We start from the raw sequence: 14469 nt of genomic DNA, 5'->3' as shown, positions 1-14469 counted from the left end.
TTAGTAGCTGATAACTACCCTCATCTCGGGAACCTGATCAACTACAGAACTTGAATAACCACTCACCATGTCGGAGGGTCTCGCCACCTACACTGCGATCTCAAACCCATAGAGGCTACCCTGCACAGTGCACTCCTATGTTCACATACCGTATCGTCTTGGCAACTGACAACAACATGGCATCAGGAATATACCCTCTCAGGCTTTACTACAGTCTGCATGGGGGCTTGACAGTGTTTGTACAAGCCTCATGACAGTCTGAACACAGGCCTGGGAGTGTCTCTACAGGTCTCACAGCAGCCTGATATTAATACAGGCCTGTGGAGAAAGTAGTGAAGGGGAAAATTAATCTCTACTCAGAGGGGTAAGATTTGATCAGGGATAGTTAGCATGGCTTCACAAGAGGGAGGTCATGCCCAATAAATCTGGTGAATGTTTGAGGAGGTGACCAAGTGTTTGGATGAGGGTAGAGCAGTTGATGTGGTTTATAAGGATTTCATTAACGCCTTTGACAAGATCCCATGTGGGAAACTGATCACAAAGGTAAAAGCTCACGTGACCCACGGTAATTTGGCAAAGTGGATCAAAGATTAGCTCAGTGACAGGAGATAGAGGGTGGTGGCAGAAGTCTGTTTGTGTGACTGGAGCCTGGTGTGCAGCAGCATACCACAGGGATCAGTGCTGGGTCCCTTAATGTTTGTGATATTCATAAATAATGTTGATGCGAATGTGGGAGGGATGGTAAGTAAGTCTGCGGATGACACAAAGATTGACCGAGTGGCTGACAATGAGGAGGAAGGTGTTAAGATACAAAAAGATATAAACAGGGTGGTCAGATGGGCAGATTGGTAGCAGATGTAACTTAAGGTACGGTGATGCACTGTGGAAGAAGGAACAAGACAAGCGAGTACTCAGTAAATGGCAAGACACTAAGAAGCTCAGAAAAACAGAGGGATCTTGGGGCGGTTGTCCACAGACCCCTCACAGTGGCAGGACAGAGTAATAGGGTAGTTAAGTAGGTATATAGAACACTTGCCTTTATCAGTTGAGGCATAGATTTTAAGATCAAGGAGGTTATGTTGGAGCTGTACAGGACTTTGGTTAGGCCACATTTGGAGCACTGAGTGACGTTCTGGTTACCACGTTATAGGAAGGATGTGATTGTACTGGAAGGGTGTAGAGGAGATTCACCAGGATGCTGCCTGGGACAGAACATTTTTGTGATGGAGAGAGGCTGGATAAGCTTGGGGTGTTTTCTTTGGAGCAGAGCAGGTTGAGGGGGGGACCTGTTTGAAGTGTAAAAGATTACAAGGGGCATGGACAGGGGCTACAGAAAGCAGCTGTTCCTCTCAGTTAAAGGTCAATAACAAGGGAACATAATTTTAAAATGAAGGCAGCAGGTTTACAGGGGATTTAAGGATGAGCGGTTTTTCATCCTGTGGGTGATGGGGGTCTGGAATGGACTCCCGGGGGGTGGGGTGGGCGTTTGAGGCAGGAAACCTCACACCCTTTAAAAAGTACTTGGATAAGCATTTGAAATGTTGTAACATTCACGGCTATGTGTGCCTACTGCTGGAAAGTGAGACTAGTGCAGGTGATAACATAGGTTAGCAGTACAGACCTGATGGGAGAAGGCCTCAACTGGTGTTAACACAGGCCTGGCACTGTTTGTATAGGCTACGCTGTACCTGGTGTTAACACAGGCCTGGCACTGTTTGTATAGGCTACACTGTACCTGGTGTTAACACTGGCCTGATACTGTTTGCATAGGCTACACCGTACCTGTTGTTAACACAGGCCTGGCACCATTTGTATAGGCTACGCCGTACCTGTTGTTAACACAGGCCTGGCACCATTTGTATAGGTTAGCTGTACCTGGTGTTAACACAGGCCTGGCACTGTTTGTATAGGCTACGTTGTACCTGGTGTTAACACAGGCCTGGCAGTGTGTATATGGGCCTCTTCAGACTCTACAGCTTATTGATGTGGCTCTAATCACAGAATGACAGTGGGACTTGAGCCAATTGCTTCAATCTCGCGTTGTGATATGCCCTGCACCCACAAGCAATACACACCGATTGAAGCAACAAAATTCTCTTCATTCAGACTCCGGGTGTCATACTCGCCCGGCGCCTTGCTGTTGGGAGCTTTTGGTGGGAGTTGCAGGTGGGTCATCGGTGCACTGGGGGGTTTCATCTCCCCTTTCGAGGGCATGGGCTCCTTACTAGCTGGCACTGTGCCACCCTCTGTTGGACTGCGTTTCTTCTTGTCGGGTTCTGGTGTACGGAGAAAGATGGAAGTGGGGGAGGCACGGGCGAGAAAGGAATGGGGGGAGGCAAGGGGAGAGGGAGTTGGGGAAGGGAGAGGGGCAAAGGATGAGTGGAGACACATGGACAAAGATCAGAAACTCAACAAGAACAGTTAAAAATCACTACATATCAAACAAAACACCATCATAATTCTGAGCAGCCTTTATCAGATCATGTTTATTGGAACAAAGCGACCTCTATTGGGTCCTGTTTATCAGGACTGAGTATCAGGTCCTGAATTATGGAGTAAATTGAGGTTAACTGCAGCCTACATTGCTTCAAGTGCAGATGCAGGATCCTTTTTAAAAAAGTATTGGAGACTTCCCCTCAATCATCAAACTGGGTGGTGAATTCCAGACAAACAGTTCTGAGTGAAAAAGCATTTCTCTGTGTCCCTTCTTTAACAGACCACTTTAAACCTATGCCCCCTGGTCACTGACCTCTCCTCTAGGGGAAATAGGGTCCCCCTGCCCACTCTGTCCAAACCCCTCACTATTTTGTACATCTCGATTAAGTCAGCCCTGTGTTCAAACTGAAACTGCTCCAATCTTTGCTCTAAGCTGCAATTTCCAAGCCCTGGCAACATTCTTGTAAATCTCCTCTGTACTGTCCTCAGACCAATTATCTCCTCCATGGAATGTGGTGACCAGGACTGGACCCACAACTCCAGCTCTGGTTTGAGCACAGCCTTGTATCGTTCCAGCAACGCATTCCTGCCTTTGCATTGCATCCCATATACCTTCTTTACCATCTTCTCCACATTTCCCATTACCTTCAGCGATTTTGGAGAGGAATTCCACATTCTCTCCCCACCTTCACCCACCTCAATATCTTCCCGTTGTACTGTGTTCCCTTGCTTTGTTTGTCCATCCCAGGTGCTAAATTCTGAACAGTGACTAATCCCTTCCCATGCTGAATGAGGTTTCTCCATCTATACTGACTGTTTAAAGCTAGGGGAGTGCTGGCTTACCTTTATTGTAGTAGTGTGTGTGTGCAATTTCCAGCAGAGTGAAGACACTGGCCATTCCTCCTAGCCCTGCATTGCTATATGAATGCTCCAGGCTGGACACACAGCATTTCAGCAGATCCAGCATCCCACGGTACACCTTCTTACTGATTTCCTGCAGAGGGGACAACGAGGGCAGTACTCACCAGACAGCACAATGCATAACAACAAAATATACCCTTCAAATACACAGAACACTACAGCCACACAAAACTACAACAGAGTGCAGGAAGCACCGAACTGCCCCAGGGTCCACACTGAGAAACGCTGCAAATCCAGATTGGTGTGGGGGGTGTGCAGGAGAAGGGGCTGACCGGGGTGATGGCGGTGGTGGGAGCAGCAGACAGTGGAGTGGTGGTGGGGAGGTGCAAGGGGGGGAAGGGCACAGGGCAAAAGCTGAAGTGAGATGAAGATTGAGTGGATATGGATGGGAATGTTGGCAGGTGAAGAATGCTGCAGGGGATGGGAGGGAGTGGACAGACCAACAGGGTTAAAAATGGGTGAAGCTGGTGAAAAGATGAAATGGCAGGGGACCGCAGCAGCCTGTTTCGAGAGGAGGATGTGACCATGGGCCCTGCCGATCTTGGATGTTCTGAAGGCCTGAACCCTTACCACATCCTTGATTATATCGAGCCGGGCGTCCTCCTCCGACTGAATTGTCCGGTTCAGTTTACTCAGGACAAACACTCGAAGCTGTTCATTCTCCAGCAGACGCCGAACTTTCTTCAGATTTAACCAGCCGACACCCTGACCATCCAGCACACTGTGCACCAACTCCTTCAGAAACTGCTGGTTCTCACTGCAACACACATAGCAGCTGTTAGCAGCTTCAGACCAGCTTGTGGGTAACACACACAGGCATTGGAGCACATATACCCCATGAAAATAACCCCCAGACACAACTAAACCCACAGAGACCCCCAATAGATACACTGTACTTCCAACCCCCACAGTCACATTGGCCCCCACCCAAATTCCCAGACATGCTCCATCACCTACACACAAACTCACACCCATGAGGAGTTTTGACATGGTGCCAGAGATGAGCAAAGTAGTGAGAGTAAGCCTTGTGGTCGCACTGTTCACTGCCACGTACCGTCCGCCATCCCTTCCCCTCCCCACTGCCATCCTCTTCCCCCAAATACCCACAGCCATCCCCGTCCCCTCTCCCCCACCCTGTACCCACTGCCATTCCCTCCCTGCCTACCTGCTGTTGTTCACTCTGGCCTGTGGTGAGGGAGACTCCCTCTTCACCGTCGGACTGTGTTTGATCACTGAGGATTTCTGGTCAACCAGGGCCCTCCTGTTACCTGGACATGAACAAAAACAGAGTCAAGGCGGTTGGCTGCTGGCTTCACCCGGGCCAAGAGCTGTCACAACAAGGGCACAGGGTGGGTGAAGGAGAATACAAGTCAATCTGGTGCACAAGAGTTGCAAACCTACATCACACATCAGCAGAAAATAGCACGGAAAGCTGACTGAATCCAACAAACAAAACATTGTGAGGGAGCAAGGATTGGGAACACAAGTGGTGAGGAACAAGGGATTGTCAGGGAGTCAGGGAGTGTCCAAGAGAAATAGTCAGAGGATGACAGGATGAGGAGTGGGTGAGTGAAGATCCCTCCTTTAATCTTTCTAAGAGCAGGGAGGTTATGTTGGAGCTGTACAGAACTTTGGTTACGCCACAGCTGGAGTACTGTGTGCAGATCTGGTCACCACACTATAGGAAGGATGTGATTGCACTGGACAGGGTGCAGTGGAGATTCACCAGGATGTTGCCTGGGATGGAGCATTTCAGCTACAGAGAGAGGCTGATTATGCTTGGGTTGTTTTCCTTGGAGCAGAGAAGGTTGGGGTGGAGCGGGTTTGGTCCTGATAGAGATGTATAAGAATATAAGGGATATGGACAGGGTAAAAAGTTGCTGTTTGCTTTAGCTGAAGAGTCAATAACAAGGAGCATAATTTGAAGGTGAAAGGCAGGAGGCTTAGAGGGGCTCAGCTCAGCTGGCTGGACGGGTGGTTTGCAAAGCAGTGTGATCCTAACAGCATGGGTTCAATTTCCATCAGCAGTTGACATTACCCTGAAGGACTCTCCTTCTCAACCTCTCCCCTCGCCCTCAGGTTAAATCACCATCAGCCCTCTCTCTCTAGTTATGCGAAAAGTCAGAGAAAATGAGTGAGATTCTTAATGAGTACTTTGCGTCGGTATTCACTGAGGAGAGGGACATGACAGATGTTGAGGTTAGGGATAGATGTTTGATTACTCTAGGTCAAGTCGGCATAAGGAGGGGGGAAAGTGTTGGGTGTTCTAAAAGGCATTAGGGTGGACAAGTCCCCAGGTCCGGATGGGATCTATCCCAGGTTACTGAGGGGGGCGAGAGAGGAAATGGCTGCGGCCTTAACAGATATCTTTGCAGCATCCTTGAGCACGGGTGAGGTCCTGGAGGAATGGAGAATTGCTAATGTTGTCCCCTTGCTTAAGGAGGGTAGCAAGGATAATCCAGGTAATTACAGACCAGTGAGCCTGACGTCAGTGGTGGGGAAGCTGCTGGAGAAGATACTGAGGGATAGGATCTACTTACATTTGGAAAAAAATGGGCTTATTAGTGATAGGCAGCATGGTTTTGTGCAGGGAAGGTCATGTCTTACCAACTTGATAGAATTCTTTGAGGAAGTGACAAAGTTGATAGATGAGGGAAGGGCCGTGGATGTCATATACATGGACTTCAGTAAGGCGTTTGATAAGGTTCCCCATGGTAGGCTGATGGAGAAAGTGAGGTCACATGGGGTCCAGGGTGTACTAGCTAGATAGATAGAGAACTGGCTGGGCAACAAGAGACAGAGGGTTGTAGTGGAAGGGAGTTTCTCAAAATGGAGAACTGTGGTGTTCCACAGGGATCCGTGTTGGGACCACTATAGTTTGTGATATACATAAATGATCTGGAGGAAGGTATAGATGGTCTGATTAGCAAGTTTGCAGATGACACTAAGATTGGTGGAGTAGCAGATAGTGAAGGGGACTGTTGGAGAATGCAGCAGAATATAGATAGATTGGAGAGTTGGGCGGAAAAATGGCAGATGGAGTTCAATCCAGCAAATGCAAGGTGATGCATTTTGGAAGATCCAATTCAAGAGCGAACTATACGGTAAATGGAAAAGCCCTGGGGAAAATTGATGCACAGAGAGATCTGGGTGTTCAGGTCCATTGTACCCTGAAGGTGGCAACGCAGGTTGATAGAGTGGTCCAGAAGGCATACGGCATGCTTTCATTCATCGGACAAGGTACTGAGTAAAAGAGTTGGCAGGTCATGTTACAGTTGTGTAGGACTTTGGTTCGACCACATTTGGAATACTGCGTACAGTTCTGATCGCCACATTACCAAAAGGATGTGGATGCTTTGGAGAGGGTGCAGAGGAGGTTCACCAGGTTGTTGCCTGGTATGGAGGGCGCTAGCTATGAAGAGAGGTTGAGTAGATTAGAAAGACGGAGGTTGAGGGGGGACCTGATTGAGGTCTACAAAATCATGAGAGGTATAGACAGGGTGGATAGCAAGAAGCTTTTACCCAGAGTAGGGGACTCAATTACTAGGGGTCACGATTTCAAGGTGAGAGGGGAAAAGTTTAAGGGAGATATGCGTGGAAAGTTCTTTACACAGAAGGTGGTGGGTGCCCGGAACGCATTGCCAGCGGAGGTGGTAGAGGCGGGCACAATAGCGTCATTTAAGATGTATCTAGACAGATACATGAATGGGCAGGGAGCAGAGGGATACAGATCCTTGGAAAATAGGCGACAGGTTTAGATAGAGGATCTGGATCGGCGCAGGCTTAGACGGCCGAATGGCCTGTTCCTGTGCTGTAATTTTCTTTGTTCTTCTACTACAGAGTAGCCCTGTGGTCTGGTAAGACTATGGCAACACAAAGAAATAGGCAATGGGGTTTTGAGGAAAAGCCTTTTCACCCATAGGGCGGTAAGGGTAAGAATAGTCTGGGAGGGTAATTAAGGCAGGAAACCTTACAATCTTTACAAAGTACTTAGATGATCACTTGAAGTGTTATACCATTCAAGACAGTGGGCCTAGTGTGGGACAGTGGGACCAGTGTGGATTTAGTATATCTTTGATGGTATCTTTGGAGTGCATGGCAGGAAGTGCCTCTTGTGCACTCTATGATTGTATGAAAAGTGGGGAATGCCAGTCCAAAGGGCAATGGAAACTGAGGGGTTTGGGGGCCAGCAGGTAAGGGGGTTTGGGGTATGAAAGGGGTCCTGGGAGTGGAGGGAAAATGAACGGGGTCCTGGAGGGGTCTGGGGGAATGAAGAGGGTCCGGGTGGGGGGGCAGGAGGGGAAATGGGGGGGGGGGGGGGGGGGGGTGAAATGAGGAGTATCCTGGGGGTTAGGGTGGGAAATGAGGAAGGTCCTGGGGACTGGGCATTAGGGAGGTGGTTTGGATCCTGGTCACATGCAGAACCAGAGGAGCAGTAAACGAGCAGCAAACACGAGGCAGACGGCCAAGTGAGTGAGTGGGGAGGGTGGGTGAGGCGGCTGGGGGGGGGGGGGGGGGGGGGGAGGGGGGATGGAGGTAGGAAGACGGAGCAATGTGATCAGTTACCCAATGATAGGGGAGGAGGGTGGAGAAAGAGGGTGAGAGAAACAACAAACAGCCCAATGAAGGAGGCACAGCATTCGAAGGAAGGAGCTGGCAGCCCATGCAGAAGACCCACCTTCACTCCCCACTCCAGCTTCCGTTATTATCTCCAATATAGTATTTAGCCCAAATACTGGGACATACAAAATCACAATTAGTGCGTAATCAGCGGAACAATGCAGAAAGAAATTCATCCAAAAACAGGCAATTCAATTTGACAGTTTTCCAGGGGTCAGTGGGGAGGACAGCACTCAGACAGTGCCCCATTCTGCAGCACCAGGCTGACTGGGAGATACCGCATGGCAAGCTGGCTCAGTGCTGTGGGGAAACCCAAGGTGTAAACATGCAGGGAGAGGGTACAACCAGCAAGGATTGGTACATAAGCAGGGAGAAACTGCTGCTTTCAAACAACACCAGAACGGAGTGCTGAGAATAAGGTGGAGTAGAGAATGAACCCACCCAACACCCCCCATAGAGTAACCAGGATGTGGGTCACCAGCAATCTCTCGACCCAGGCACCATCACATGCTGCCAGGCAGCCCACTGGAATACTGGTCATCAGGTCACACACCAGAAACACAAACCACAACACAGTAATTAGCAGAGTGACTGAAGCACACAGACACACACACACACATATATAACATAACAAAGTCACTGCTTTTCGCTAACATGCTCCCAGCCAGAAATCCATGAGGTATTTGATTCAGGGGATGGAGGAGAATGGGAGGGAGAGGGGGGCTGGAGGGGATAGAGTAGCCGAGAAAACAAAATCAGCAAATGTGACATGTTTCAACGTGTAAACTGACCCTGTGCACATAGGCTCCTGTACACTGAGACCCTGCACACCCGCACATATGCACACGCTGCCTCCTACATACTGACCCCCAAAGCATGACGCATCTGCTCCTGTACACTGACCCTGCATGTACACTAGCTGCTGTAGCCTGACTGCACACGCAGAACAGCTCCTGTACACTGACTGTGCATGTACACCAGCTCCTGTACATTGACTATGCACATACTCAGCTCTAGTAAACTGGCTGCATGCGCAGAATGGTTCTTGTACACTGACCGTGCTCATCAGCTTCTGTACACTGACTGTGTGTGCGCACTCATCCGTACATTGACCCCATGCGTGCACACAAACATATCCTGTACACTGACTGTGCATTTACATACACACCAACATAGACACGTGTACATTGAATCTTTGCACACATACACATCAACTCCTGTACACTGATAGCACACATGCATAGAAACATCGACAGGCACATACACAAACAGACTCCTACGCTGACCGCACATGCACATATACAGTAAAACTGACACATATACAGTGAATCTATGCATGTACACACAAATATTGACTCCTGTACCACGCACACAGGCGCACGCAAATAGATTCCAGTCCATTGGCCACACACTGGCTGCTCACGCAAACATCGACTCCCGTACGCTGAGCGCACACGCAAACATCGACTCCCGTACACCGAGCGCACACGCAAACATCGACTCCCGTACGCTGAGCGCACACGCAAACATCGACTCCCGTACGCTGAGTGCACACACTCTCACACATCAACAACTGTACAATGACTGCAGGCAGCGGATACGGCAAAGGCTATGGGGTCTGACAACATTCGGGCAGTAGTACTGTGTGCTCTGGAACTTACTTCACCCCTAGTCAAGCTTTCCAGTACCGTTACAACACTGGCGTCTACCTGACAATGTGGAAAATTGTCCAGGTACATCCTGTGCACAAAAAGCTGGATAAATCCAACTCAGCCAATTAACATTCCATCAGTTTTCTCTCAATCATCAGTAAAATGATGGAAGTTATCATCAACAGTGCTATCAAGCAGCACCTGCTCTACAATAACTTGCTCAGTGATGCCCAGTTTGGGTTCCGCCAGGGCAACTCAGCTCCTGACCTCATTACAGCCTTGGTCCAAACATGGACAAAAGAGCTGAATTTCAGAGGTGAGGGGAGAGTGACAGCCCTTTACATCAAAGCTGCATTCTACTGAGTTTGGCATCAAGGAGCCCTGGCAAAACTGCTATCGGGGAAAAACCTCTCGCTGGATGGAGTCATACCTGGCACATAGGAAGATGGCTGTTCCTGTTGGAGGTCAATCATCTCAGTTCCAGGATATCTCTGCAGGAGTTCCTCAGGGTAGTGTCCTGGGCCCAATCATCTTCATATGCTTCACCAATGACATACCCTCCATCATAAGGTCAGAAGTGGGGATGTTTGCCGATGATTGCACAATGTTCAGCACCATTCGTGACTCCTCAGACACTGAAATAGTCCATGCTCAATGGAACAAGATCTGGATAATATCCAGGCTTGAGCTGACAAGTTGCAAGTGACATTCGTGCCACACACATGGCAGGCAATGACCATCTTTCCATGACATTCAATAGTGTTGCCATTACTGAATCCCCTAATATCAACATCCTGGGAGTCGCCGTTGACCAGAAACTCAACTGGACTAGTCATATAAACACAGTGACTACCAGAGCAGGCCAGAGGTTAGGAATGTTGCAGCAAGTAACTTACCTCCTGACTACCCAAAACCTGTCCACCCTCTACAAGGCACAAGTCATGAGGGTGACGGAATACTCCCCACTTACTTGGATGAGTACAACCCCAATAGCATTGAAGAAGCTTGACACCATCGTGTCAAAGCAGCCCATTTGATTGGCATCACATCCACAAGCATCCACTCCCTCCACTACCGACGCTCAGTGGCAGCAGTATGTACTATCTACAAGATGCACCGCAGACATTCACAGTACCTTCCAAACCCATGACCACTTCCATCTTGAAGGACAAGGGGAGAAGATACACGGGAACTCCACCCTTGCAAGTTGTCCACTGAGCCACTTACCATCTCAACTTGGAAATTTATCATTGTTTCTCCAGTGTTGCTGGGTCAGAATCGTGAAATTCCCTTGCTAATGGCATTGTGGGTCTAACTACAGTATGTGGACTGCAGTAGTTCAAGAAAGCAGCTCACCACCAAATAGGGGCAACTAGGGATGGGCTGTAAATGGTCAGCCAGTGATGCCCACATCAACAAGTGAATAAAAAAACTGGCCGCATACTCAGTGAATGGCTTGACTTCACGAAGTATTGGATGCAAAGCAGTGTGAATGCACTCAGATGTGCTTTCTTTGGCAGACCCTCTGAGCTGGTGCTCTGTCAGCCCTGCTCCTCCTCTACATCTCTGCTGCAAACAAGCTCAGTGCCAGTTTCCTCCCAAATTGTCAGCCAGTGACGCCCACATCAACAAGTGAATAAAAAAACTGGCCGCATACTCAGTGACTGCCAGAACAGTCCAATGGGCTGAATGGCCTAAATCTGCACCTACATCATATCGACCACGCCACATCCACGGGAGCACCTCCCCATTTTGTCTTTACCAATGTTGCACACTTGGAACACTGTACATATATCTTAACCCCCACCTTACATAGCTGTGTGCATTCCTTGACTCATGGTGCATGTCAGAGTATACTTCAAACAATTTTCCAGACTGGTGTGTGCACTAAAACTGAACACGTACAACATCTTGCATAAGTGTCAATGTGCTTGCAGCAGGCCTGCCCCAGTGTGTGGGGCCTGGGAGAAGAAGCTTCATATTAACATCCAGTGAAGTGATTCTTCAGTGACCAGAGACTGTCCACCAGCACTGCCTCAGCATGGTGGCAGGTCACGTCCATATCCAGTCAGATGTTGAGCCCTGAAGCTCCCTGTACGTTACAGGCAATAGGGACCCCCAAACAGACAGCCATACAAAGCCTCCCCACACAGTCCCCAGTGTACACACATACCCCTTGGTTGCTGGTGTCTGCTGCATGGACCATATTTATTGACGCACCTTCGGAGCGTCAGCACCAAGGGAAGTGCCGCACCATCGGAGTTGCGCTCCTTAAATACAATGTTACCGACTGTCTTGTTTTATTACAGCTCGAATTCACAAAGTATTGGATGCAAAGCAGTGTGAATGCACTCAGACGTGCTTTCTTTGGCAGACCCTCTGAGCTGATGCTCTGTCAGCCCTGCTCCTCCTCTACATCTCTGCTGTAAATAAGCTCAGTGCCAATTTCCTCCCAAATTTACCGTGGTGCTGCTCACTGCTGTTCCAGAGGACAAGCAGAAATGCGACCAGGAGCAAACTGCAAAGGCTATGTGCCCGAGTGAGTGAGTGCAGAGCGCAAGAGGCAGGACAATCGTAGGAACCTTCAACAGACACCATCAGTAGGGGCTAACACTGCAATCAAAAACACAGCAACCAAATCCCATGCTTAAGCCACCCCAACAATATAACATATGGTGGTCAGAAACAACCCCAGACCATGAGCATCAGTACCTCCCGAACACAACAGCAGCAGAAACTGGTACATTCAATACAGTGATCAATACACACCCTCAGCAACTTGGAAAACACCAACTCTTCAGAAATTAGGACAATCGATCACAAAGCAGTCTTACCCACCTGACTCCTCATCTCTACTGTTTGTTTCAACTTTTAAGTATTCTTCTTGTAAAATGTGGAAACAGAAACAGAAAGAAAAGCAGCACATTGCAATGAGAAGAATCAAATGAGCAGATGGAGCAGGGCCAGGGAATCAGTCGACATGCCCGCTAACTACCGGATTCAGGATTCCAAACTGGGCCAGCATTCAACCTTACAAGCATTAAATCAAACCAACAAAGGGGCTTACAGTCATAACAGATCACCCAAAAATCCAGGGGATGTTCTCATTACTGCCTCCCTTGGCTCACATCATTGCAGACATAACACCGGTCAGACACACTCATTCCACATACAGCTCACAGAGACAGTACAGGAGAAAACACAATGAGACAGCGAGGGATGGAGGGAGCGAGTGAGACACAGAAAGACAGAGAGGCACAGGACGCGGAATGGAGGGAGTAAGCCAGACACAGAAAGGGAGGAAGGGGAGTGAGCCAGACATGGGGAGGGAGGAGAGGGATGCAGACACAGGAAGGGACAGAGTCTGGACCGATCACACCTTCCCAGGACTGCCCTATAGGTCGAGGTGATGCAGAATGGACTTGAACAGAACGAGGGAGTTGAAGGTGCAACATTCTCCCAGTGTTTGACTGGGTGGATCCTAAGAGGTTGCTCCCTGTGCTGCTGAGTCTGAAAGAATATAGCATAAGACCATAAGATATGGGAGCAGATCTAGGCCATTCAGCCCATCAAGTTTGCTCCGCCATTTGATCATGACTGATACATTTCTCAATCGCATTCTCCTGCTTTCTCCCTCTAACCTTGATCCTCTTATTAATCAAGAACCTGTTTGTCTTAAATACACTCAATGACTTGGCCTCTACAGTCCTCTGTGACAATGAGCTCCACAGACTAACCATCTGCTGGCTGAAGAAATTCCTCCTCATCTCAGTTCTAAAGGGTCATCCCTTCACCCTGAGGCTCTGCCCTGAGTCCTAGCCTCTCCTACTAATGAAAACATCTTCTCCATGTCCACTCTATCCAGGTCACTTTCTGTAAGTTCTGTCAGATCTCCCCCCCCCACTTCCTCTAAACTTCATTGAGTACAGACCCAGAGTTCTCAACCACTCCTCACACGACAAGCCCTTCATCCCCAAGACCATTCTTGTAAACCTCCTCCGGATCCTCTCTAAGGCCAGCCCATCTTTCTTTCGATACAGAGCCCAGAATAATATTCAAATATGGCCTGAACAGAGTCTTATACAGCCTCAGTAGTATGTCAATGCTCCTATACTCTAGCCCTCTTGAAATGAATGCTAACATTGTATTTGCCTTCCTAACTGCCAACTGAACCTACACGTTTACCTTAAGGAGTCCTAGTTCAGGATTCTCTAAGTCCCTTTGTGCTTCGGATTTCCGAAGTCTTTCCCCATTTAGAAAACAGTCTATGCCTCTATTCTTCCTCCCAAAATGTATAATCTCACGTTTTGCCATATTGCATTCCATCTGCCACTTCTTTGCCCACTCGCCTAGCTCGTCCATGTCCTTCTGTAGCCTCCCCACTTCCTCAACACTACCCGTCCCTCCATCTATTTGTGTCATCTGCCAACTCTGCAACAATGCCCTCAGTTCCTCCGTCCAAATTGTTAATATATAAAGCAAATAGTTGTGGTCCCAACATGGACCCCTGCAGAAGTCCACTAGTTACCGGTTGCCAGCTTGAGAGATCCCTTTAGCCCTACTCTCTTCCTTCTGCCATCAACCAATCCTCTATCCATGCCAGTATTATTTTGCAGTATCCTGTGCAGCACTTAGTCAAAGACTTCCTGGAAATCTGCATAATCACACCTACTGGCTCTCCTTTGTCTAACTTGGTAATAAAATCTAAATCTAAACAAAAAATCATTACTTCCTGAAAGAATTCTGACAAATTTGTCAGGCATGACCTCCCATTGACAAAGCTGTGCTAATTCCCGAGACAACAAGGTGCAGGGCTGGATGAACACAGCAGGCCAAGCAG

The 14469-nt window shown here is 48.6% G+C and overlaps 1 protein-coding gene across 1 annotated transcript in view; it reads right to left on the bottom strand.

Annotated features, from left to right (window-relative positions):
- The window catches only part of madd (MAP-kinase activating death domain), a 224082-nt gene that overhangs the window by 59776 nt on the left and 149837 nt on the right, over positions 1 to 14469 (bottom strand). Inside the window, exons 14-19 of the mRNA XM_048607272.1 lie at positions 9401 to 9520; positions 8036 to 8092; positions 4523 to 4625; positions 3928 to 4114; positions 3280 to 3430; positions 2076 to 2276 (exon numbers count right to left, since the gene is read on the bottom strand). Coding sequence (XP_048463229.1) covers positions 2076 to 2276; positions 3280 to 3430; positions 3928 to 4114; positions 4523 to 4625; positions 8036 to 8092; positions 9401 to 9520 — 819 coding nt within the window. The remainder of the gene's footprint in view (positions 1 to 2075; positions 2277 to 3279; positions 3431 to 3927; positions 4115 to 4522; positions 4626 to 8035; positions 8093 to 9400; positions 9521 to 14469) is intronic.

This window comes from Rhincodon typus, chromosome 17 (genome assembly GCF_021869965.1).
Source record: "Rhincodon typus isolate 14 chromosome 17, sRhiTyp1.1, whole genome shotgun sequence".
NCBI classification, from domain to species: domain Eukaryota; kingdom Metazoa; phylum Chordata; class Chondrichthyes; order Orectolobiformes; family Rhincodontidae; genus Rhincodon; species Rhincodon typus.
The sequence above is the reverse complement of the archived record's forward strand: the minus strand, read 5'-3'. Positions and strand labels throughout refer to the sequence as shown.